The sequence below is a fragment of the Leopardus geoffroyi genome, chromosome B4 (genome assembly GCF_018350155.1).
Source record: "Leopardus geoffroyi isolate Oge1 chromosome B4, O.geoffroyi_Oge1_pat1.0, whole genome shotgun sequence".
In the NCBI taxonomy this organism is placed as follows: Eukaryota; Metazoa; Chordata; class Mammalia; order Carnivora; family Felidae; genus Leopardus; species Leopardus geoffroyi.
Window position 1 is genome coordinate 12,823,409 of NC_059341.1, and position 26,300 is coordinate 12,849,708.

Consider the following 26,300-nt stretch of genomic DNA (forward strand, 5'->3'; position numbering starts at 1 on the left):
CCTGCTGGCATGTATGTGCCCACCTGCACTCTCTCTCTCTCTCAAAAAAAAGAGCAAAATTGGAAAACACATAAAAGTGAAAGGATCTTAAAATGTATCTGTATTTTAGGGCACCTGGGGGGCTCAGTCGGTTGAGCGTCCAACTTCGGCTCAGGTCACGATCTCACGGTCCGTGAGTTCGAGCCCCGCGTCAGACGCCTGGAGCCTGCTTTGGGTTCTGTGTCTCCCCCTTTCTCCGCTCCTCCCCCTCTCATGCTCTGTCACTCTCTCTCAAAAGTAAATAAACATTAAAAAAAATGTACCTGTATTTCTACTGCCCAGAAATAACTGCTCTAATACAGCGTGGTGGCGAAGGGCATGAGTTCCAGAAGCACCTGCCATGCATGGCTCAAATCTGGCTCTATCACTTTCTGCTGAGGGACAGTTGCAAATTACATGAACTGTAAAGCTTTAGTGCCTTCCCGCGTAAGATAGAAATGGTGGTAACAGTCCCTGCCCTCCCTGCCCAGTAGGGCTCTTGTGAAGATGATGTATAATGTCTCCAGAACAAAGTGGAGACATTTGTACCTCCAAAGTGTCCACTTGGGTGATAGTGGAACCTTCCACCTGACTCTTTGAACATGCAGATGTTCTGTCCCTCGTGGAGGGGGGTTGCTTTATCTGAGTACTTACGTATCCTGCTTTTGTTCCCACATGCCGTTACCTCGTGAACACCCTCCCGCAACATTTCCAACATTTCCTCTGTTATCCTAAGGGGAGCCACGGCACGATGCCCCCCGGGATCGAAAGACCTGCTTGCTGTCATGACCTGGCCGTATCAACTGTTTCCACCCTTTGTAAAATTGAAGAACTCTGCCCATCATAATCACACAGGCTCACTTTACAGAGAATCATCACAGGGCAGCGGCCAGCCCTCATGCTTTCTACACATAAACAAAAGAGAAGCAGAACGAATGACCCGGCACCGTGCCAGGATGTCATGGAAGAAACAGCCCCAGTTGTGCCCCGTGTACTGTTCTCCACCCAGGTCTGCCGCTTCTTTTTTGCTTTGGGCTGTGTTTGCTCAGCAAACAATAAAAGGAGAGTCCCCTTTCCAATCCGAGTTTCCGACAGGGCTCAGTGGTGTTGGCGGTTCAAGTCACGGGGAAGGGACGTAGCACGAGCGATATGGCCCCAGAACTACCGCAGCCCTTCTGGACGCTGGCTTCGCCGTCTCAGGGCGACATTTCCTCAACCCCACCTGCTGGCAGCCGACGGGACTGTTGGGGTCACCAGCAAAGCCCCTCCACGGTAGCACCTTGAGGATACATCACAGACCTGCAGGCTTCCGTCTAAACCCTGCGCTGACCCCTCTCAGAGTGCCTGCGTGAAATGCCGGGTCTGCATACAAACCTGACCCCGTCGTACCCCTTTTAATTCGCGATCCTTCGGGCCATTGGTAGGCTAGAAAGAATCAGCCAATTGTCTTTGAAAGCAATTTGAATGTTCTTCTAATAAAGGACACGGACTTTAATTCTTTGAGCCACGGACACAATTTTCTTTCTTGGACAGACCCCATTTATCAAGTGCCACAGGATCGTAACAAAGCATACATCATATTCAATCGTGTGAGGTAGTCCTCCAACCCTGTTTTAATAATTCTGCTCTTAAATGCCATTTAACGGGGGATCGATCCATCGTACTCTTAACCCAAGTTACGGAGGTATAAATGCACAGGGAAGGATCTGGAGGCTGGTGAGGCTGACATTACAGCCGGGGTGGAGAAGGTTCTCTCCGGCTCAACTTCTCTGCGTTCTGCAGATGAGTGCTGTTACCAGCCCGCGGGTGTTTGCACAGGGCGAGGAGCTCACCCTTGAAATCTGGGGTTGCAGCCCCTTCCTTGGTTCGAAACACATTGCAATGCCAGAGGTGGTGCCCGATTTGCCAACGTGGAGCCCGTGCCCTGCCGGGGTCTACGTTGTTCTGGAATTTCTAGCGTATTAAAGGGCCCATAGAGAAACTGGGTTCCATATGTGCAGATACCCAGCCCTCCGGAAAAGCACAGGGGAGGGGAAGGAGGGGGGTTGGGTCATGACGGCGGCTCAGGGGATGGCGGTGTGGTCGTGGATTGGCCAGTAGTCAGTGCCAGGTGGGGGAGAAGGACATTGTTCTCACACATGCGCGCAGAACGTTTCTCTCTTTGCCAGGCTCCCCCACTCTTGGTTTGAAACTGGTAATGCGTGTGAAACATATCAAGGTGGTTTGTAGTTAAGCGCTTTCAAATTCCTGTCCAAAGCTGCTGCACAGGGCCTTCCAAGCAAGGCCACATTTTCAGGAGTGCTTAATGATGAATGAAGAACTGGTAATAACCTGCTACCGTTTACTGAGCACCTTGTATGTGCTCGACACTGTGCCGAGTGCTTTGGGTAGGCTCTCTTATTCTCAAAACAATCGTATCAGACAGTGATTTTCAACCCGCTTCCATTTTATAGGAGAGGAAACTGAGGCTCAGGATGACTAAATAGCTTGCCAGATTCATGCAACAGGTGCATGGTGGACCTGTATTTGGTGGAGACAGGTAAGGTGACCCTGGATCAGTCTGATCCCGAAGTCCCTGCTCATCTCAGATGCGCCATGATGCTGATTGAAAATTACCATCCGCTCGCCCCATGTTCCTTGCAGCGTTGTTTACAACAGCCAAGGCGTGAAAACAATCTGATTGGCCATCAATGGATAAACGAATAAAGAAGTCCTAGTATACACACACAATGGAATATTATCCAACCATAAAAAGAAGGAAATCTTGCCTCTTTTGACAACACGGATGGACGCTGAGAGCATCATGCTAAATGACATAGGTCAGACAGAGAAAGGCACGTGCTGTATGATCTCGCTTATATGAGGAACCAAAACCAAACCACACAAAAAGCAAACTCATAGAAAAACAGTTCAGACTTGCGGTTACCAGAGGCAGCGGGTAGGGGGCGGGGGAATTGGAGGAAGATGGTCAAAAGGTACAAACTTCCAGTTATAAGATGAATCAGTCCTGGAGATTTAGTGTACAACCTGAGGACTACAGCTAACACTGCTATATGGTATATAGAAAAGTGGTTAAGAAAATAAATCCCAAGAAGGAAAAAACATTTTTTTCCTTCCTTCTCCTCTCTTCCCTTCCTTCCTCCCTTCCTTCTCTCTCCTTGCCTCGCCTCGCCTCACCTCGTCGCCCCTCCCTTCCCTTCCCCTCCCCTCTCCTCTTTCTTCTCCTTCTTTTTCCTTCCTTCCTTCCTTCCTTCCTTCCTTCCTTCCTTCTTTCCTTCCTTCCTCCCTTCCTTCTCTCTCCTCGCCTCGCCTCGCCTCGCCTCGTCTCCCCTCCCCTCCCCTCCCCTCCCCTCCCCTCCCCTCCCCTATCCTCTCCCTTTCTTCTCCTTCTTTTTCCTTCCTTCCTTCCTGCCTGCCTGCCTGCCTGCTTTGTGCTTCCTTCCTTCTTCTGTATCTGTGAGATGATGGATATTAACCAAACTTAACTGTGGGAATCCTCTCACAATATATAGAAGTCAAATCACGATGGTATACATCTTAAACTGATACAGTGCTGTATGTTAATTATATCTCAATAAAACGGGGAAAAGATAAAATTCCTGGCTAGGAAAAAGAAAATAATTGTGAATGTATGACTATGTACTTTTCCCAGCGGCGCAGAAAATTGTGAACTGATTTGGCAGTGAGTTTTAAGACGCAAATGAACGGACATGAATGTGTGACGAGCCTGAGCAACTTGGAGAACAGCACAGGGTCGGATGACAAAAAAAAAACAAGCGAACTCCTCCCGAGTCTTGGCCCTTGGCGCATGCCCGGGAGGGGCAGAAAACAGGAGATCTTGAGCATTTTTGGAAACTGAGATTCACCAAGAGTTCTACATTCGGTTGTTATCCTCCCTCCCGCCTGCACACTGGGCACCTCCTCCGGGCCTGAGAACCGAGCGCGTGTCCAGAACATTCTTGTTCAATCGCTGGCCTGGAAAGTTGTGAAAAGAGTCAGCAGACCCTGAACCAGAGGGTAACCCAGACGGTTTGTAAACGACAAGACCAGCCCTCGGGAGCGGAGGGCTCTGACTCTGTGCAGGTGTGTGTGTGCAAAGGCCAGTCTGTCTTGAAGCTGAAAGATCAAACAAAGAAGCAGGTAACTGTGACAGGCTCTACTGCCCCACTACTGATGGTTATGGGTCCCACCGCTGCTTTTTGGTTTCTACTTTCTCACAAGCAGAGTCCAAAGAAAAAGGAGGTTGTGCAAGCCCTCCTTTGCTGGGAACGCACAGTGTCTCCTTTGGAGAATCTAGCTGAGAATTGGGAAACCCTGGTGTTATTTCTGGCTGCAATATTAATTCATCGGGTTGAGAAAAGCATGAGCTTTTCTCTGCTTTCAGTTCCACATTCCATTCATTCCTATTTGCCCCCCTTCCCACCCCCACCCCTACTACAAGCCACTGAGAAGGTTGATCATATATGGTAACTGTGGATACATTGTATATTTCCTTCCCTTTGCTTGCACCGTTTTCCTGTTTGGAAACCCTCCCCTAAACTGCAGCCAGATACATCCTGTCTTTTCTTCACCTTCCTCCTTGAATCCTGCTCTGAGCCCCTCTGAAATCCAACAATGTGTGCCCTCTGACCTTCCCGTGGCCTCTTTTGCCTCCTGCCACGCATTGCCAGTTACCTCTTCCCCGCTTGCCCAACCGATTTACCTACCCAGTTGCGAGTTGCAGCAAATATCTTATCCTACTCTTTTGTGTCTCTCCCTCAATCTCAGCACACCGAGGGCATGGGACTCAATGCACGGTTGTGGATTGAAACGTAAAACAGCAATGTTAACAGCACCTTTTATTGAATGCTTATTGTCCACCAGAACAAGGCTAAGGGCTGTCCGATGCAATTTGTCCCTCGTTACAACATTTTGGGGTCTTGTTTATGCTTACTTTACAGGGGAGGGAACTGAAGTTCATGAACTAGTTAATGACCACAGAATTAACTGGTGGCTGAACTGAGATTCAGTCCTGGAGCTGTAGGGTCCCATTAGCAGTCCACTACATTGCCGCCACAACCCCACCCCCCCCACCCCGTCAAGAAATACTTGATTGATGGAAACAATGATACAATGTGAATCTGTGATTCACAGGGCCCTGGAAATAGTAAGCAGGCAACTAAAACAGAAGGAAGAGACAATGTGAGGTTCCGTGCAAAGAGCGCTACAGGCAGCAGACTCTCATACCGGATCCACGTGTAGACCACACTGCCGAGTGCTTCACACCCCGAACTCTGAACTCAAACTGCCTGGGTTTAAATCTTGGCCCCACAACTCCCCAGCTGCTTGATCTTGATCCTGACTTGAAGCTTCCTCGTGCATCTCATTGGACAATAATGGTACCTCCCTCGCTCGGTTGCCTTGAGGATTCGACATAGATACGTGAGAAGTGCACCTCTAAATCGATGTCAACTATCATCACCAAGAACCTCTTAGACCGAGCGATAAAATCTAAGCGTAAAGGTGGAAGTTGGGTATTTCACAGGGATTTTTGGGGGCGGGGGTGGTGCGAAAGAACTGTTTTTATCCTTCAATCCCTAACACCACAAAGAAACTGCAGACAGGTACTTTTAGAAGAGAGAGAAAGGCAACCCCAAAAAACTGGGTCTTAAGGATTACCAAATATGCCGCTGCCATGCCGACCGGAAATTCGTCACGACGGAGGTCAGAGTCGACACTGAAACGACGGCGAGGGACAAAGGTGGGCACGAGGAAGGACCTCCTGCTGGAACGTGGTTGACACTGTGTATGTGAACTGGTGTTTTTTGTAATTACTAAACCCAGTGATGGAGAGAGAGCCGGTGCAAATCTGGTCACGAGCTAGGTGACCTTGGACTGGGTGACCTAAGCTCCATTTCTTATCTGTGAAATGCGGTCATCAGAGCGGCCACCTCACGGGATCCTTGGGAGAATTAATGTGTACGTAAAGGACTTGGAACCAAAGAAACACCTTTAATTTAGTTTACTTTTTATAGTTGTAACCAGTCTAGACAAGTAGTTCCCTCGGGTGGTTAAGATATAGCCTTGGCAGAGCCAAGGGCTTGCTCTAGACTACCTTAACAAGATTCCCTAGCATCCCAGGTATTTTACTCCCTAGAGTGGATTAAATATGGGAATTTTATTAGACAGCTTTGGCTGGAATTCTCAGAATCCCCTCTCGGCAACTTCCTCCCTGCAATGGTCTAATGAGGTCTATCAAAATTCAGAAGCTGTGACTTTTTTTTTTTTTCTTTTAAGATCTGATGTGACCAGGTGATATGCTCTGAACATCCTGCAGAGAGAGACCTTTTAGAGGAAGGCCGGCTTGCGTGGCAATAGTTGAGCCCATTTTTCCAAGGCTTTACCTAAGGCTTCATGGGCGTGGGAGGCCAACCAAATATAACATCAGTTGCTTCAAGGAGGCCACACCAACCTCATCCACGTCCCCATTCCGACCCCACCCCCTCCCCTCCCGGCACACAGCGAGAGCTGGCATTTTGTGCCCTGTGTGCTGGCATGCCTGGATCAGAGCCCTCAAAAGAGGTATCAGCTGCAATTTGCCCCCTGGGTGGAATACAACAAGCATTTCCTCTTGCTCAGAAAATGCTTGGGGGTGCCCTGAGCTCTTGGCCAAGAGAGAAAACAAACAGCAGGTTATTTGGCCCAGACCAGTAGACGCTGTGGAAAAGCCACAGCGGCTGTCCCAGAACAGGGAAATCACAACCATAATGCTCCCTTAGGGAAACACAAACAAAGCCGAGTGGGGTGGGAGAACGCAGCCCCTGAGCTTAGATCCAGGCTCCCCAGGGAGGAGAGAACAGAGGCCCCTTCAGATTCCTAGGAACCACTACCCTGTGACTTCCATTCAGCTCCAAGTCCCCAGCAGCATCTGCTACCTAAAACACCAAACTGCCTCCTTATAAGCTTGGGTTGCATCAGCTTGTTTATTTCCTAACAGAACTGTCAAAAGACTTCCTTTAACTTCCCCTGGAAACATAAAGGAAACTCACGAACAACTATCCTAAACATACTTTGGAAATTGAGGATTTTGTTTGCCTGCTTCGAAAAATTAAGAAAGATTGTTTTACATCCCTACTCACTTCTCAGACGAGGTGATACGAAATGATGGGATATCTTTAATTTTGCTTTTGTTGGGTAGGAGATGAATACGCTGATAATAATGGTTGAATATTTATTGAGCTCTTACGATTTATCAGGCAGGGTCTAAGTATTTTATATATAATGTCTCATTCAGGAGTTTTTATTTCTGTTTTATAGAGGGGACTTGGTCTGAAAATTGGGACTTAAAGCCTAATTCACTGACTCCAGGGGACATGCCCTTCACCCAGGCTAAGCTGACCCTCTGTGATCGGTGGGCCAGCTGCCCACCCACCTGTTCTTGCCAGTATCCCTGTTGGGGAGGTCATGTGACTGTTCCGGCCAACGGGATGCGAATACAAGGGAAGACCACCATTGCCACATCTGACGCACAAAAAAGCGTGATGGGAGTTTCCCTTCTCCGTCTTCTTCTGGCAAATGAAGAGACCACTGGGCTGCTAGAGGAGGTCAAAGTCACAAGATGACCCTGAGTGATCCCCTGGAAGGCTGTCTACCAACCAGAACATTGTCGGACTTACTGTGAGAAATAAATTTCTGTCATGTTAAGTCCCTTAGATTTCCAAGGCATCTGTTGCAGAAGCCCAAGTTACTTTCACTGATGTGCCCTATGATAAAAACGAATCGGTTGTTCACAGTTAAAAGTTATTGTTAGTGGAAGAACGGCCACATAGTTCTAAAGGGTATGTTTTCTCTCAATCTGCAGGGTGTGCTACCGTATCAAGGAAATTCTCCTCTAACTACATGATAGGGACCATGTACCCTGTTTCCATCTTCCAAAGGGAGTCGGCATGACATGAAAATGATCAGATTGCACAATCATTTACTGGGAACCCATCTGGTGTGGGAATGAGCTCATACCCTTGGGAAAGAAGCAAATTTCCAGCTGAGGCTGGTTGGTGAGGCTCCCCAAATAGGCCAGCTGGTTTTCAGAAGGTCCAAGGGTGGGGTAGGACAACGCTTAGTGAAAAGCATCCAGTGACCACACAGGTCCAGCAGCACAGTCACCCCGATTGTAAATGATAATAAAACACGTTGCACTTATTAAATAAGGGCACGTGATCGTTAAGCATCACAAATCCAGTATCCTTGTCCTCCTGTCTGCTGCAGCAACTCTGGGTCAGTAGGTAATGTGATTCCTGCACATGCCTAGTGTGATTTCCCCCTCTTACCCCTTTGCCTTGTTGACCCCACTTGTCTCTAAGATCTCTGCTCATGTGTTGCCTCTTCAAGAACACTTCCTGAACAACTGAGAACAGCCAAGTTCCCCTGTGGTGTACCCTCTTAGACCACCAGGTACCTTGTCCTCAAAGCGTTGACCCATGATTGTAAATTCACGTGAGTTTGTATAATTATTGTATTAGCACTAGTGGAGGAATGAATGTCAGATCTCCACCGTTGGAACATAACCTTTATAAGAATATGGAGTCATGTTTGGTTTTTTTCACCATCCCGTCTCCAGAACACAGCCAATACTTAACGCATAGTAGGTGCTCGCTCATTATTTGTTAGAGGAATGAGCAGACACATCAGTGAATGAGCGAATCTGTACTTAATTATTAGGGAAGCTGAGGCAGACATACGCCATACCCAGAATCACTGTAAAAGCTAGAAATGTAACTTGGAATACCAACCGACTCTGTTGAAGAGACTACTCAGAATCAACCCGAATTTGCATAGCGGGGCATCTCCCCGGAGCAAACATCTAGCATCGCTTCTGAGATCCTTCCCTACAGGAGGCCAGCCACAAGCTTCCCTGGGCCTTACTTATAAGCCTTACTTATGACACCTTCCAGTGGTGTGGAGAATCAAAAAGAAGGGAGAGCATTTGAAAATACTGGGTAAGGGGCACCCTGGTGGTTCAGTTGGTTAAGCATCCGACTTATCATGAGATCAGGTCATGATCTCATGATTCGTGAGTTCGAGCCCCGCATCAGGCTCTGTGCTGACAGCTCAGAGCCTGGAGCCTGCTTCAAATTCTATGTCTCCCTCTCTCTCTGCTCCTCCTCTGCTCATGCTCTGTCTCTCTCTCTCCTTCAAAAATAAATAAGAACACTAAAGCAATTTTTTTTGAAAGTACTGGGTAAACTATAAAAAGATAAGCATGTGTAGTTTTCTTGAAGTTAAGAAGTGTGAGCAATTCTCTCTCCATTGATGAGATCTTGAAAAGATACCAGTTTGGGAAGAATAGGACATTGTGAGGATATTAGGCAAAAACTCTCCATATAGTTCAATGTCTTTTTTTTTTTTCATGGCAATGGCAGAGAAATTAGATCCCCCATGGACCCTATCAGCCCCAAACCCAAGAGACACCCAAACAAATGTACGATTCAAGGGAAAACAGGCTACTCCCCATTCAGTGGGATTACTATCTGCAGGCCTTACCTAAGTAGGATTTAGGAGCTCCTCCAAAGGGAGTCTGAGATTGGTCCAAAGCTGAAATTCTGAGTTGATTTCCACAGAGCTTTGAAAGTAGATTCGCATGTGTTAGAAGGAACTGACCCAAAGGGAGACATGCTTGATGTTGTAACCGACAGCTTTTTAAACCTCCAAAGTATTACTTTCTTACTGGAACCAAAGAAAATGCCTTCCAGGACGATGAAAACACACCCCATGTCAGACTCAAAAAATATTTTAAGAACAAAGTAAAAACTGAGCTCTTACATTCTTTGCAAACACTGTCCACATCAAAGAAGCATTGGAAAACGCAAGAAAGGGAGTTTTGCTCCTGGTCTGATTGCAAAGACGTGCTTCCGTGTCCATATAAGAACGAACCGTTGCAAAAGACGGGGTGCGTGACATTCAAGCACCGGTGGAAATGCAAACACGTCATCCTTTACTGACAAGACACCAGCCAAAGAGTGGCAGAAAAGGTTAAAGCACAGAAATGTGCAGATCTGACAAAAGTTAGAAAGGCGTATGATAAATTAGCTAATTGTTCTTCTTGGTGCGAGCCTTTTTTTTTTTTCCTCCTTTACCCATAACACATGTTATAGATCACTGGAGGAAAGGCTAAGCCCCACGCCATATGTAGGCATTAAATAATACAAAGGGCACAGCCCTTTGAAAACATACATTGCCATAACACAATGATGAAAGGGGAAAAGCAAAAATAGCAAATTGAGAATCAAAGCCTCACTTTCCACATGTGGAAACGTTTGCTGGAATCATGGCAAGATCCACTGGCCCCAGATTGGTTGTATTAGTTGTTTCAGAAGATACGAATGAATCACTGGAACCCCGATCTCATTTTAGAGGACTTGCTCGTCATTAGGAGAATGTGGCACTGACATCACTATAACTAATCATGCAGACAGATGGCAAAGTAGAACCTTCAAACTGTTCAATTTCTAGAACCTCTCAGCTTCAGAAACACAATCTGTCCTAGGAAGAAAACACAGGAACCTCTCTCTCTGACCACTAGTGCTATCCCAGGATGGTAGGGCCCTTGCATGGATTAGCTCGCTAACCACGGTGTGTGTGTGTGTGTGTGTGTGTGTGTGTGTGTGTGTGTGTGTCCGGAGCCTTGTGGCCCCGGCTCCCAGCCACAAAGAGCTGGGGGGCGGTGGGGGGTGGGGAGATGGAACTGGAACATGTAATTTAAAAAGGACTCTTCCCCGATTCCTGGCACTTGGGTGGTCACTAGAGCCACTCGTCCCTATTTCCTCCCAGAAGCAGTGGTGCTGGGTGAACACGGATGATGTGAAAACCATGGAACAGACCACACTTCTCGCAGGAAGGTGGGAATGTGCCCTGGGCCATTTTCCTAGTCCTGCTTTCTCTGACGCAGCTTCTATCCCCAAATCAGGAGGACCAGGTATGTTGCCGCTTTTGTGCTTTGTTCGGCGGGCCTTAGAAAATAAAAAGCAGAAACCGAGCTGACAGCCGTCATGAAGGGTGCAGTTTCTGCAAATAGACCAAAAATAAAAAGATAAAAACATTTCTAAAAACCGATGACATCCAACTTAGAAAAATAAAATCACAATCTAAAACAGGCTCACATATGCCTTGCATATGTGATCCACATCTCTGGGGCCAGAAGCAATTTATGGCATGGTAATAATTCAGGTTGTTGGTCTTATTTATTTTATTTTTCCTATAATTCATACTGCACGACCAGGGGGGGAATGGGAGGTGGCTGGGAGGGCACAGAAGGGCATTCGTCGTGAAGCTTAAACTCCAGGGCTCTTCACTTCCTGGGGTCTCTCCCAGGTCACCAGGACTATTCCCAGCAACATGTGCACACGCCCGTCTTTGCACAAGCAACTTATTTTCATCGTCACCAGTTATGACTCACGGCTCTTTCCACACTCATTTCTAGCTATGAAAAGATAGAGGTGAGAGGTACCGGTGTAGAAATGGATTCCGGCCAGGTTCCTGACCCCTGGGTGCCGACGCCTTGTGTTGTCCACATCAGTCCAGAGAGAGACCTTATGTGGATGTTACTACATGTTATAGCACTTGGCTATGAGGTACGTGAACTCCGTCCACACGGGAGAAATAATATTTAAAATGCTAGAAGTCAGGAGTGGCTGGGTGGCTCAGTCGGTTGAGCGTCCAACGCTTCATCTCCTCTTAGGTCATGATCCGAGGGTCATGAGATGAAGCCCCGTGTGGGGCTCCTCACTGGGTGTGGAGCCTGCTTAAGATTGTGTCTCTCCCTCTCCCCATGGGTGCTCTCTTTCTCAAAAAACAAAACAACAGCACACAAACAAAAAATGCTAGGAGACAGAAGCTAGTCTGTGGAGAAACCTTCCGACCATCAGACCGGTAAAATTATAAGTGAAGAGTTAGTTTCTCATAACCCCTAATAAAAGTGGAAGATGTCCCCCCCGGCAGGAGTATGTTCATACTATACAATATACACAATTACAAAAGCATCCTATAATTTTTTTTCCTTATCAGAGGAAGTAGAAGATAATCGAATTTTCCCACCATTCCTGTGTTTCGAGGGCACACGCGTGTGCTTTTACTATAAGCAACAAGTATGTTTGGTAACAGATCCTATGGAAAGGAAGCTTGGCAGAAGGCTTTCCAAATTTGACGGCCGTCTGAAAAACTTGCACGCTCTTTCCCACGATGAGTTATGGCCCAGAAAGAAACCTTTCTAACCCAACAGTGATGAAGGGACCCATTGTGATCAGCCGTGCTGGAGGAAGACAGACTTACTGCCTCGTGAAAAAGAGATCAAAGACTGGGCAGTCCGAAGGTGCAGGGCAAAGAAGGAAGACAGAGAGGTGTCAGGCAGTTCGTTAGTGGACGTGCCTTTTCTCTGGATTTCGTGATGCTTACGGTATTTGCCAGCTCTCCAACATTTGTCATGTGCTGTGATTTTCCTTTCTTCGGCTCGGGTCACCATCTCACGGCGTGTGGGTTCGAGCCCCACATCTGGCTCCCCGCTGACAGTGTGGAGCCTGCTTGGGAGCTCTCTCTCCCTCGCTCTCTGCCCCTCCCCCGCTCGCTCTCTCTGTCTCTCTCAAAATGAATAAACTTAAAAAAAATTTTTTTTAGTAAAAAAGAAAAGAAAAGAAACGAAAATCTTCCCAGTTGAATCTAAAGGTCACTCAGAGATTGACAGCCATCACTTTAGCCAATGGGGAGACTGTGAGCCATGAAACCATGACCATGAAACAATAGAAAAAATATATATATTGGTCTCTGCGCCCGGTTCCTGCCATAGACCTCCTAAAACCCTTGTAATTTTCCTAAGTGATTAGAGTGCAAGGAACATCTTCTGATCTAATAGTTGGTCTTTGACCCTGGTTCCTGACGCAGAGCTCCTAAATCCGCTGGAATTTCCTGGGTGGTAGCAGGCCGTCTTTTGTTTTAATGAGGCGCCTCTGGGTGGGCTCCCGGATGGGGGCTGGTCACCAGAAAGACCAAGCCATAAATAGAAGCTTGGAATTTTCGGCCCCACCCTCCGTCCTCCCAGAAGGGGAGAGGGGCTGGAAATGGCGTTGATACTTGATCATGCCTTCATGATGAAGCCTCCATAAACGTCCCCAAAGTACTGGGTTCAGAGAGCTTCCAGGCTGGCGAACACAGCTAGCTGCCGGGAAGGCGGTACAACCCAAACTCCAAGGGGACAGGAGCCCAGGATCCTCCCAGATCCCGCCCTGCGTTATCTCTTCATCTGGCTGTCCATCTATATCCTTTGTCACGTCCTTTCTCATATAATAAACTGGTAAACGTAAGAAGTGTTTCTCTGAGTTCTGTGAGCTGTTCTAGCAATGATGGCGTCCAAGAATGGGGTCAGGGGAACCTCTGATTTGTAGCCGAGTGGGACAGAAGTCGTGGGTAACGGGGGACCTACCACTTGCGACTGGTGTCTCGGGGGGGGAGCTCTTGTGGGTCTGAGCTCCTAACCTGTCTGCACCCCAGTTGCTTGGTGTGGAAAACCCCACACCTGATGCCCAAAGTGCCCTGAGTGTGGAAGCAGTGTGTGAATAGAGGAGAACACGTAGTTTCCCCGGTTAACTAAACAAAACATACAGGAATGGCCATTAGTCACCCCTTATCCCTAATACATAAAGGCACTCGTGATGAATTTTTCCCAAGATAAAGACCAGAAGGAATACAGTATATTGAAAAACAGTCTGTCCCCCTCGTACATGCTTTCGTGTGTACCCCTCCCTTCCGCAAACGTGCTCTCACTCAATCCGGGCACCGCTTTGAACTGTCACCCCCTCTCTATATGGCGGGAAGCAAAGGCTAGGACAGAGACAAGGTTTTCTGGTAACGTCTTCCCTGACCAAAGTTAGTTTCTCCCTTCTCTTCCCTTGAAGACTCTACTAGTCGAAATGCAATTATTTGCTTTTTCAACTCTTCCCCAGGAGACTGTGAGCTCTCGAGGAGATGCCAGTCTTTGGTGTTAAATGTCCCTTCAAGCCAATCCTGCTTGCCAGCGTGAGTGGGGGTTGGGAGCAGGTAAAATCGCCAGGGGACGGCAGGTCCGCTCTGGAACTACTCAGACCACCCCTGGTCCGGCCAGCCCCTTTCGGCTTTGGGCAGCCCTCCTCCTCACCTTGGCCCCGCAGGCTGCGAACTGGCCAACTTGGCCCCCGGGGTCAGTGAACTGGTTCAGGCCGGCATTCCTGGCGGCTTCCCGGCTGCACCTGTGGGCACTACCTGCCGGCCGTGGACAAGGCCGTGCGGGCTACAGGCGTCTGCCCCTGGGCCGACCAGCCCGGCTCAGCCAGAGACAGGGGGCGAGCAGGAGAGGGCCAGAGAGAGAGGGAGACAGAGAATCCGAATCAGGCTCCGGGCTCTGAGCTGTCAGCACAGAGCTCAATGTGGGGCTCGAACCCACAAACTACGAGATCACGACCTGAGCCGAAGTTGGACGCTTTACTGATTGAGCCACCCAGGCACCCCGAGAGTCTTAGTTTTTATGTAACTCGATGAGACACAAGAGAAGACAGACAAGAGGTAAAGTGGGAGATGGAGGTGGGGAACCAGGACCCCCAAACTCACGTGCAATCAGAGCAACAACTAAGAAGACGGAACTTTCCTGACTCGGGAATTCTACCAAACGCCAACCAGGGGTTCAGGAAAAGCTTCAAATGGACAAACCACCCACGTGACTGCTCCCGGGAGACTTTTCCCAGCCTTCTTTCAGATTCACAACTCATCATTTGGAAATGCCACGTACATTTCTCAGATTGCTGTCAGATTCGCTCTCAAGTTCCTTTCATGATCTATTACAGATAGATTTGCCGCCTGTGGTAAAACTCCGGGTATGGGCCCTTCAAACACAAGCATTCTGGAAAATTTCTGCCTGAACCGTCTTCAGACCGTTGGCCAATGGGGTGATGAAAAACCAAGGGTGAGAATCCTGGAGGGCTGTGTCCCCTCTGTGAAGTCAACACAGGGCTCCTGGGCACGTCTTGCAAGGAGATGTCCCCTCAGTGAGTCCAGACATTCCATGGGGAGGGGTGGGGGAGGGGTGGCCACCCGGCCCTGCACTGTTTGGCCATTGCAGCTCATTAAGGGATCATATGCCACCAAGTGACACCTAAAAATACAAAGACCAGCTGTGTGTCCTTGGTGCCGAGGGGTGTGATGAGCCAGCTGACGGAGACAGCAAAACCACTCAAGTCGGCTTAGTGAGGGAAACTAGGTTGTGAAAACCATCAACGGAGGAAGAGCTCGTGTATCACTGCCTTTTCGAGAAACAGTCAGGGGAAGAGCTCCCCCTTGCCACTTGCCACTCTGCCTTTGCGCCCCCTCCCCCCCTCCCCCTGTGGGTCTGCGTCCTTCCTCACAGTCTGGACTGGGGAAGTCCCCGTAGCAAGTGGGGACTTTGGCTTCATGGCACCAGTCTGGGTGGACAGATGAGGAAAGCAGGCCCTGTCATCTCCCTGTGAAGGGCTCTGCACCTCTGGCCAGTGGACTCAGAGGGCCACCCTCCTGCAGAAGACACTCTGTCTTGAGAAAAAGCGGCTGTTTATGGATGTCTGACTTTGGAAGCTGCTGGGGAAGCCACCACAGGGCGGGGAGGTGAGGACAGAGACTCAGTACCGTTCCTCGGTGTTCTTCCCTCCTTGCCTCCTGTCCCACGGCCACATGCTCCCTACCAGCTGGTCACCACCCCCAACACCCAGATGCACACACATACACACACACACAGACACACACACACAGATACACATCTTTTGAGAAAAACAGCATCTCTTGGGTAAGAGGAACATGAACTCATGGAAAGGGCATCCTTGTCTTTACAGCCGGAAAAACCTTGCTTTAAATCACAGGATTCTGGGGGTGCCTGGGCGGCTCAGTTGGTTAAGCATCCGACTCTTGGTTTCGGCTCAGATCGTTGTCTCACGGATCATGAGATTGAGCCCCAGGTCGGGCTCTGCGCTGACTGTGCAGGGCCTGCTTGGGATTCTCTCTGCCCCTTCCTTTCTCTCTCTCTCTTGCTCTCTCTCTCTCTCAAAATAAATACATCAATAAACTTTAAAATAAACTTAAACAAAATCACAGGACTCTGTCATCTACTAACAGTAACCTCTGAATTTCAATAACCTCATCTCAAAATGGTGACTGAAGTACCAACTACATCAGGCTGTTTGGAAAACTGAACCGCTTACAAAGCACCTCACGGTGCCTGGCTCCTGGAAGACGGTGTTCCATTAATGTTAGCCGCGCCCACATTATTACAACACACTTTACGGTCCTAAAAACGTGACAGCAGCTTATACCCCTTCCCCACCATCCCCCACTGATTTCTTCGGCTGCAAAGAAATGTGAGAGGAGCTTCCGGTCCCACCTGGTAGACGGCCCTGGAGATGCACCATGGCTTCAGCATCAGCTGCAGGACCCGAAGGTGTCCCCCTCGACACGTCCTCAGCGCTTGGGAAGTCAGGCCCCGAACCAGACGGCCCCGGCTACATAGCAGGTCCTCTGAGCCAAGCGGCCCTCCAGCCATGCCAGCCCCAGGCCCCGCCTTTACCCCTCTGGTCCCAGGCCCCCACATCCAGGGCTGTGTTCTTTTAGCAAAGCAAAGTTCAAATGTCACCGAGATTTAATCAGGCAAGGGAAAAATGCGGTCAAAATAACTCTTGCTTCCTCTGCCCCAATCTCCTCTCCTCCTACCTTCCCTCTACCCTCACTAATCTGCAGGGACTGTTTTCCCTCAAGGATTAGCAAATGGCTCATAAATCGAAACGTTTTCTCCCTGGCTCTGGGAACTCACCAGGGACAAGGTAAAAATAGGCCTCACCCTGCAGATAATCGCACGCCATCCCTCCCTGTCCGTGGGCTGCTGGGGACGTAGAGCCAGGTTTGGGGGCAGGTCGAACCAGAAAGTAGGGAACGGCGTAAGCCCAGAGTCATCCCCGTGCTCTCGTGGTTTCGAGATTCCGTCCAGGGTGAGAAGCAGAGAAGCAAAGGAGAAAGAGCTCGGGTCTCCCCTGCCAACATTCCCAAGGCATTCCATCTATCCTCTTAACTCTTTAAAACTCAGAGAACCAAAGAGCGTCTGCGTTGGCGAAGCAAAACGTCCAGTTTTACATCAACACCGGAGAGATTGCGCTTTCTGTGGGCACTTGGCAAAAACCCAGGCATTTTGTTTGGCAATTTCCCAAGTTTACGTTAGGATTAAAAGGGCTGTAAGAAAACTTATCTATCAGATTTAATATCAACGTCTGTGATTTTGGAGGAAAGTAGATAAAGGAGGCAAAGTCAACATATCTCATTTCTCCCCGTAACGGGTCATTTTCTGCCAACGTTCTTGTGACACTACCACGCGTTGGATAAGCCCTATGAAGACCTTAGCCGGAGGAAAGGCATCCACTTAAACAGGGTACAGCTACTTGCCATGTTGATTAAGTTTTTTGAGTTTGGATCATTTTTAACCTTGTTTCAGAAGGGCATCTGTACCCTAATTCAATAGGTTATAGGCCAAAAGGTGAGATCCAAAGTGGGGAGGGCAGACAAGGTGTAGGGGAAGACTGAGTCACAACACAAGAAAAGGGGCATGTTTAGTCTTGACACAATTTTGATTGCATGGCCCCGAAGAACTGTGGTGGCCACCACGGCACATTTTTCCTCCTGTACATTCTTTCCATTGATTAACTGATTGATTATCTTGTCTCTTTAATTCAAAACTTAAGTGTCGTCAGAAAAGTAGTCAAGCTCAGCTCACTAACCTACTGGACCATCCTGGAGTCGGACGTACTTGAGTTTGAATTTGGCCCTACCGCTTACTGTGTGACCTTAGACAAGTTAATTAACTTCTCTGACTTATTTCTTTATCTGTAAGATGAGCATCATACTGAGCCCACGGGGTTGTTGTGAGGATTAAATGAGATGATATACTTAGAGTGGATAACACAGGCTGTGGCATGAAGCTGATTTTAATTTTTTTTTTTTTTTTTTAGCACTTACCATGATCACGTAAATCAAGGACACACCTAGCCCTGATCATACCAACCTCTTGTGATCATTTCAAAGTTGGTGTTTGTCTAAATCATCTTCTCTTAATCCCTTTTCCTTTGGTTAGGGATAGATGCATTCATTCATTTAATTAATACGTGAAGAGCACTTTCATTTAAACCCTTCTTTGATGAGTTTCATCATCTTCCTACGAGTAATGGTTCTAGGGTAAAACATTATGCATGATTTGATTCCTGTATTTTTAAGAAAATTTTTTAGGCCTATCTATTGTTGAGACAGGGAGAAACAGAGCATGAGTGGGGGAGGGGAAGAGAGAGAGAGAGGGAGACACAGCATCTGAAGCAGGCTCCAGGCTCCGAGCTGTCAGCACAGAGCCCGACGTGGGGCTCGAACTCACGGACTGTGAGATCATGACCTGACCTGAAGTCAGACGCTTAACCGACTGAGCCACCCAGGCGCCCCTCATTCCTGTGTATTATTCCTTCATTTTCACATACCCCGTCGTCAAAGGTAAGGGGATACTGACTAAGGAATCTTGTTTTTCTACCAACAGTCCATCCGCAGAGATTGTTTTATCGAGACAGAGAGGGAGAGAGAGAGAAAGGGAGGAAGAAAGAAAAAGAAAGAGAAAAAAAGCAAAACTAAAAATCAAATAGTATGTGGAAAATGATTGCTCCATTAACATTAGTTAACCACCTTGGAATTCTCAAGAAAAAACAAAGGCAAACGACATCATAGTTAGCGTTTGCCTGTCCCTAAGCTCATACTCTCCATCCTCTGGGGGTTTTGGCTGTGAACCAGGCTCTTATCCAAAGCATGTAATTATGGAATAGATAGGGACAGTTTTAAAGGCACTGTTTTGCTCTGTGATTAAACAATGCGACTTTAAACATTTTTTTCAAGTTAAATATATATTTAGCTTATGGTCTGGGAATCTTTGAAGTACAAAGGTGCCATAATGAGCTTTTAAAAACATGCCTGGATAAAAACATATTAATGCCTGAGAACGGCGAGACTTAAACTGGCCTGAAATCTTTCTCACTCAGAGGACGGAGATGTCCTCTGTGGAGCCTGGTAATTTCAGCAGATGTGCTGGTGGGGGACACTGATGACCCCTTTCGCTGGCCTGGTGTCTTCAGCTGTATCTGCTTCTGCCCTAGATTCGAGGTCGATAATTCAGACTTTGACAGGCAGCTTCCCCAACGGCCTCTGAGAGGCTGCGCGGGCAGATAGCACCGTTGCCATTGACCGCGGAGCCCCGTGCTTTTAAAAGGATTTCGAACGAATGCTCAAAGCAATTAGATACAAATGTGTCTGCCTCTGTGTGCATGTCTGTGTGTCCACGTGTGTATGTATATCTGTGTGTCCTTCTGTTTGTCTGCCTGCGTGTGCATCTGGAGCAGAAAATTATAGGGCAGAGGGTGGCAGTCACCTGCCCAGACCACGTGAATATCGTGACAGACCAGGGACATGACCTCAGGGCTCACCAGTCAAAAGAGGAAACTGCGTTTGTCCTGCTGACTCCACCTCTTTTTAACCACGTTCTTTATTCTTTCTTTGAAAATAATAGAAAGTCGGGGTTTCCTGGGCAGTTTACCACTTAGACAGTTACTCACAGAACTTTAAAGAATGATCGGTCAGTGTCGTCGTGGGTGTGTGTCTACGGGGTGAGGAACAGCATCTGAGATCCCAGGAAGATGTCATTAAGAGCGACTACAGAATCACCCCTCCTTTCAGGAGACTTTTTGCTAATGTTTGGGGGTGGAAAGAGTCTGAGGATTGAGTCAGTTGGCAGGATTGGGTTAGCTGCTGAGTGTTGGCCTCTTGTATGCCCTTGGGGGACATCACAAGCGAAAGCCAAAGTCTTGGTCCTGTGGTTCCATATTTGGGAAGGGACCGAGGCTGGAAGGTCTAAATCAGGTGCTGACCGTGGGAAGGAGGTGGGCATAGTGAAGCCAGGAGTTCCCGCCCAGGGCGAAGGCAGGAGGGGCAGGTGGGGCCCTTGCACCACACACGGGGCCACCGCAGGGCACTGACCTCGATGTCTCCCCCACCCCTCCCAGCTGCTCCCCACCTGGTTCAGCCGTTCATCACCATCCCTGCGTCCAGGAGTTTCCGTCCCTGCTTTCAGACTCTCGTTCGCTGTATTCGCAAAGACGGAGGAATTCTTTGCAAAGCAATAAATGCCTTTGCCTGACTCTAGAGATATTTTCGGACACAATTACCGCCTTGAGAAGAACTCGGAAAAACTCTAAGTTGAAAGTAATACGCGGCACAATTAGGAACAAAATCTGCAAACACGTTAGAGATACAGGAAATTGTGTGCACACGGAGAAACATATCTATAGCAGCCCAAGAAATGTATTCAGAAATGAATTCTAATGGAACCCGTCTTAATTATTCAGTGATTATTTGCTGCCACCTATTTTAGAAAATGTCAGCCGTCGGATTGACTGGAGGAGTCCAACGCTCTGTGTCAGGTCAAAGTCAGCTGCTGGGAGGCACAGACAGCGCTTTTTAAAAAGATTATCTTGGAAACGTTTTGTTGTATCTTACAGAATTTGAAGGTCAAGGGTAGTTTCTCCCACATCAAACCCGGTCCAGTGGAGCTCCAATACGAAGACATTTCAACCAGAATTAAGGCCTTACTCCAAGCAGATCGTTTTCTTGGAAGAGCAAGGATCAATGGACAAGGGACTCCAAAGTGAACCTGAGAAGGTGCTGGAAGATAAGGTTTTTTGTAATTTAATTTATTCTTAAGTTTCTTTATTTATTTTAAAGAGACAGAGACGGCGTGACTGGGGGAGGGGCAGAGAGGGAGGGAGAGAGAGAGAGCGGAGCCTGCCGTGGGGCTTGGACCCAGGAAGCCGCGAGATCATGACCTGAGCCAGAACCGTGAGTCAGACGCTTGACCGACAGAGCCGCCCAGGTGCCCCAGGAGGTGTTGGAAAATAAACGAGTCTGCAACAGTGAGGGGGAAGCTGGGGTATGTTCAGACACACTCATCCACCATACTTCCAGGTTGCACAGAAAGCCGATTTTCTTTTGGGTTTTGCAATTGACACTTCTGTGCCACGTGTGGGCCATTTCAGTTCTCCGCTACTAGCTGGCGTTTTAATTCTCCGTTCGCCTCCTGGCTTCCAACACGGGACTCAAACTTAGGCTTAAATTTGTTGCACATTTTGTTCTTTCCTTCCACCGAATGCTTTTGTTATTAAATCCCCATGTGTAAACCGAAATACTGGTCTGGGGCAGAGCTTTATTCTGTAAACGAAGGCGGCCCCTACTTCTTTGTTGGTATTCTTAAAAAACCCGACACTTCGTTAAGATGTAATTTATGTCCACAGTCGCCACCCATGTAAGCTGTGTTTTTTTTTTTAGTGTATTCCCAGGGCCATGCAACCATCGCCACCCTCGAATTTTAGAACTTTCTCATCACCCCAAAACGAAAGCCGGTACCCATGAGCTAGCACTACCACTCCTCACTCCTCCCTCCCACCCCCAGCCTCTTCCCGAAAATGTTCTAGAAGCGCGATCTCTGCGACCGGCTTCTTTCACTTAGCGTAATGCATTCAAGGTTCATTCACGCTGAAGCACGTTCCACAGTTCCCTTCTTTCTCTTGGTGAATACAGTTCCATCGTCCAGACAGCTCACACACATTTTATTTGTCCATTCACCCACGGCGGTGGGGGGGGGCATTTCGGTTGTTCCCACTTGCGTGCTATTGGGCACACAGAGCACTGTGGACACTCACGCACATGTGTCCGTGGAGATGTATGTTTTTCGGTTCTCTCGGGCAGACACCCTAGGCGTGGAATTGTGGGATCATATGGCAACTCTGTGCGTAACCTTCCGAGGAACCGCCAAGCTGTTTTCAACAGTGGCCGCACCGTCTTGCATTCCCTCCAGCGGTGCTGGAAGGCTCTAGTTTTTCCACATCCTCGCCAACCATCTTGCTGCCTGTCTTTGTGACTAGATCCAACCTAGTGGGCATGAGGTGGTCATGTTCTTGCTTTCCTAGTCACATTCTGTGACATGCCTTTGAGTGCAGGGAGGGCAGCAGCACGTGGGAAGGGTGTCTCCCAGGGGCTGGCTGCCAGCCCCCCTGACCGAGCCCGCAGAGGGACTCTGGGGAAACGGGGGCGGAGGACACCAGAAAGCCCAGAATTTCCTCCTCCTTCTGAGACCGCTCCCTCCACCTTGCCTTCCTTCCGATCCTGACCCTCTCACGCCCACCATCGGGGCAAAAGTCCAAGCCCTATTGGATGTTCCCATTTGTCTATCTCTCATCCCAGCGCCAGCTCTTTGGGAAAAGGATATTTAGAAATAGCACTTGTATGGTTAAGCGAGTGGGCGATGTGCTAAACCCAAACCCAAACAATGTTTTGAAATCGAGGGGCGTTTCAGGGCCGCTCGCTAACATATTTGATCCCATATTTGGGTCTGGAAGATGTCCCAGCTCTGACAAAGAGTCATCGCTGCATCATTCCTCAACCTGAGAACCCAAGAGGCCCATTTATATAAAAGCGAGGGACCTCACCCCGTTCATTTGGGAGAATAATTTTTTTTAAAAAAACTCTTGGCCGTGTGTATAAAAATATTTTGCATCCCTGGGAAAGTAGAAGGGAGACAGGAGCTGCCCTCTGGCTCAGGCACTTCCAGAGCAGTATGCCAAGAGCTATGTTTAGAATACTCCCCTTCACGCTCCACCAACCATTCTACAAGTGGTCCTGAGGCCCGAAAAGTGATGTCATCCCATCAATTACTGTGGTCACGAAAGCAAGTTCTCATATACATGCCAGGCCCCCAACAGAAATACAATCAGGGCCGTCTGAATTCCATCAGTCCAGGCCCTGAATGAGAAATGAAATGCTCTCAGCTCCTCTTTTCTTGATCTCTTATTATTTGGTTTCCATGAACTTAGTGGCCAAGGATGATTTTTGAGCATATATTTTGCGAGCATGTGTTTATGAGATCATGGCTTTCTGGGAACAAAACAAAACAAAACAAGACAACAGATGCTTTGCTTTGCTTAGGAGTCAAGAACCACTCGGAAGAACACAGGTTTGGGGCCGGTCGGGGGGTGAAGTTATAAGGTTGGGGATCCTGGTCCCACAAAAAGGAGGGTGTGCCTGCTTGAGAACCGCTTCTGCGTCCTCTCACAGAGGAAGACGTGTTAATTCTCACAGGACGTTTGTTGACAGATCATCCACACTTTCCCTCCACGTGGGAACAGGGAAGACACTAGAAAACTTGTGTCTAGAGGTGTGAAGAGGTTGGAGGATGAGCGAGCAGGGAGGAAGTTAACTAGACACAAAGGAAGGCAAGTAAAACTGATTAAGAGGTAAACCGGGGTAAGAACACTAGTTTTTACCTAGGGCTTACATTCATCCTAGCCCTTGACACAACTGTGGCTATTGCATTGTTTATAATACTGCGTTACTTATATTAGGAGCTTTTTAAGAAAATGTGTTGTTCATTTCCAGTAAAGTCCATTTCCTCACTAAAATTCCTTCTCATTTGGCAATCTTTTTAGAAAGTCCTTAGCACTTGAACTTAATACAAATGTAATGACTATGGCATGAATGAAAATGTGTATTTTAGAGAAAAGCGTGGGCTTGTGGCTTTTCCTGCTGCTCTTGGGTGACATGACTTCCTAAAGTCTACCCGGTAGATGAATTTCCCTGACAGGAAGTTCTGTTATGCTTGTCGTGGCTTCTCAAGGAGCAGGCATATCGGGGCACGCCTCCGTCCCCTTTCTTACTCAGTAATGAAGACATGACACACTATGACAAAGGCAATGCGGGAGGCTTGATGAATGGGAATGAAATGGTCTTCCTAATGTAGGTGGGGTCAATGCAGCTCTTGTGGGTCAGAGGCAATTTTGGTGAGCTAACGACTTTGGGAAGCCATTTTGAAGGCTACATTTTTCTCTCACTTCCTTAGAATGCTTTTCTCCGGTGGGTGGCGGGGAGGGGAGTGGGGACAAGAAAGCAGAGATGCAAAAGATGTCTGGCAATGCCAAGAACCCAGCCGGGAGACTGTCTGCTGACCACCACATTGTCCCAACCCCAGTGCTCTGTGTCATCAGTATCACTGAGTCCGGAGGTCAGGACTTCAACAAGCCTAGAGCTACGCCTGATTCTAGAGACCATAGTCTAACACGACGGTGGCAGAAAATCCCTTTTATACCAGTCCATCCCATTGGCTACAGCTAAGAAAAGTTCTCTCACGGAAAAGCATCCATAACAATGACAGAAAATCCCAAAATGCGTAAAACAAAGCAAAAAGCAACCATGAGTTCTTTACTTGAGTTGGTCAGTGGGGACTGGATTAATCCATCCATTCGACTTTGGTATTACACATTCCAAGGGAGCCAAAAGGCAAGTCCTTTGATATATATTCAAAGTTAGGTCTGTTTCAGGATAATAAACTTATCGACGTGGTAAGTTGCCTACACTACCTTGGAAGAATTTAATAGTCTACTTTTCTCGTTAAGATCTCTAGAAATAAAAGTGTTCACATGGAGGGCTACTTTCTGGAACCATTTAAAGCAGCCTGACTATAGGTAGCACGATCTTTTCTGCCTCCGTGGCTGACCGAGGAGAGTAGAGGTGGGTTAGGAATTAGCAACAGAGCTTGGGAAAAACTAAGAGCTATACTGGGGATGTTTGAGGTCTAGCCTAATCATGGCTAGGAAATCAGGGCAGTGGTCACAGATAGAGTCATCCAGGATTTAATCAAAATGTCTGTGAATAATGAATCCAGAGTTGGAGTGGACCAGGAGGCCAGAAACTACACGGAGAGAGAGCAAACCAAAAGATAGGCAGCAAGGCAAGCCGGCGGGTGTGTGGGGGGCGTGGCTCATGGCTGGATGGAACACTGAAGGAGAACAAAGCAGGCCGGACCCAAAGTGCAGGTGGACAGGTGAGGAAGGAGGGAGAGCCTGCCAGGTACTTGTATCAACCACTTAAAATGCTCTGTTTGGATCTCTTTGATGTCCCGCCAATCTTGGACCCTCTAAGGGCAATATTTACTGAACCCAGAGCTCGGGGTGACCCTGAATTTTGCATAAGAGTTCCTTTTCCTCCCTCAGCAAGCCTCCAATTGGTGAACCAGGGAAGCCGCCGGTGAAAAGAAACGGAACGCCTTTTAACGATTCAAGAGAAGAAATGTAACTACACCCACGCAGGCCATGAAAGCATCTGAAAATCTGTAAGGAAAACCAGCGTAGACGTCATTGTTTGGTTTGTCATGAACACTATAACGCGATGAATTTTTTTTTTTTCCTCCTTTTCAAAAAGAAAAACTCTTGGTGTGTTAGAATTTGGGGTAAATTTCCACTACAGAAGAAGGGAATTGGATCCGGGTATCGGTTATTCCCTGCCCCCCCCCCCCCCAATGCAGAAACAGAGGTGATCATTTAAGATTCAGCTGGGAGGGGACGTGGAGAGCTCAGCACCTTCTGTTAGTGTCTCTTAATAAACCCAAGACAACAGCCTCATTGTACAGCAGCTGGGACCGGGCTTCTCGTTAATTAAGCACCGGTAACAGGCAGGTCTGAGCTCTCCTTGGTGAGTCTGACCACAATTAAGGGGCCTGAGGCACTCTCTCTGGGGAGCACTCCGCGTCCTCCACCGGAACTCAGCACGGAGCTCAAAACGCGAAGACCAGAGCAGCCGGCGGGGCAGAGGTTTTGTGAAACTGAACATGTGTTCGGAGCACAGGCCCCGGCTGATAACCCCCTCCTCACTTCCGGTGTGATGCATGGAAGCTTTTACCTGTGGGGTTTCACACCGCCCAGCCTCCACATCTCAGACATTTATTGATTGTTTTATTATGGTATCGTATTATTATGGTCAGGTGGGGCTCCTTCCATTTTGCAAAACTAACCCCCTGCACCCTTTAAACGCCGACTCTCCCTTCTTCCCACCCCCAGCTCCTGGCACCCACCATTCGACTTGCTCTCCCTGAATTTGCTCTGGGTGCCTCGTATGAGTGGAGACACAGTATTTGTCTTTTCACGTTGGGCTGATTTCGCTTAGCCTAGTGTCTTCAAGGTTCACTCCTGTTGTAGCAAGTGTCAGAACTTGCTTCCTTTTTTTTTTTTTTTTTTTTTAAGTTTATTTATTTTGAGAGAGAGAGAGAGAGAGAGAGAGAGCGAGCAGGGGAGGGGCAGAGAGAGAAAGAGAGAGAGTATCCCAAGCAGGCTCTACACTGTCAGCACCAACCACCCCACCCCACCCTGTGG

The 26,300-nt window shown here is 48.1% G+C and overlaps 1 protein-coding gene across 9 annotated transcripts in view; it reads right to left on the reverse strand.

The window, feature by feature from the left end:
* The window catches only part of FRMD4A (FERM domain containing 4A), a 612,832-nt gene that overhangs the window by 268,366 nt on the left and 318,166 nt on the right, over window positions 1-26,300 (reverse strand). For 2 of the 9 annotated variants that reach the window (XM_045464717.1, XM_045464719.1), the window contains exon 1: window positions 16,874-17,104. The exons of 5 other annotated variants lie outside the window; for them this stretch is intronic. In XM_045464717.1, the coding sequence (XP_045320673.1) occupies window positions 16,874-17,089 (216 nt within the window). In that variant the 5' untranslated portion in view covers window positions 17,090-17,104. Of the gene's footprint in view, window positions 1-16,420; window positions 16,595-16,873; window positions 17,105-26,300 lie in introns of those variants that run through there. 2 more of the 9 variants (XM_045464718.1, XM_045464720.1) reach the window with 1 other exon arrangement.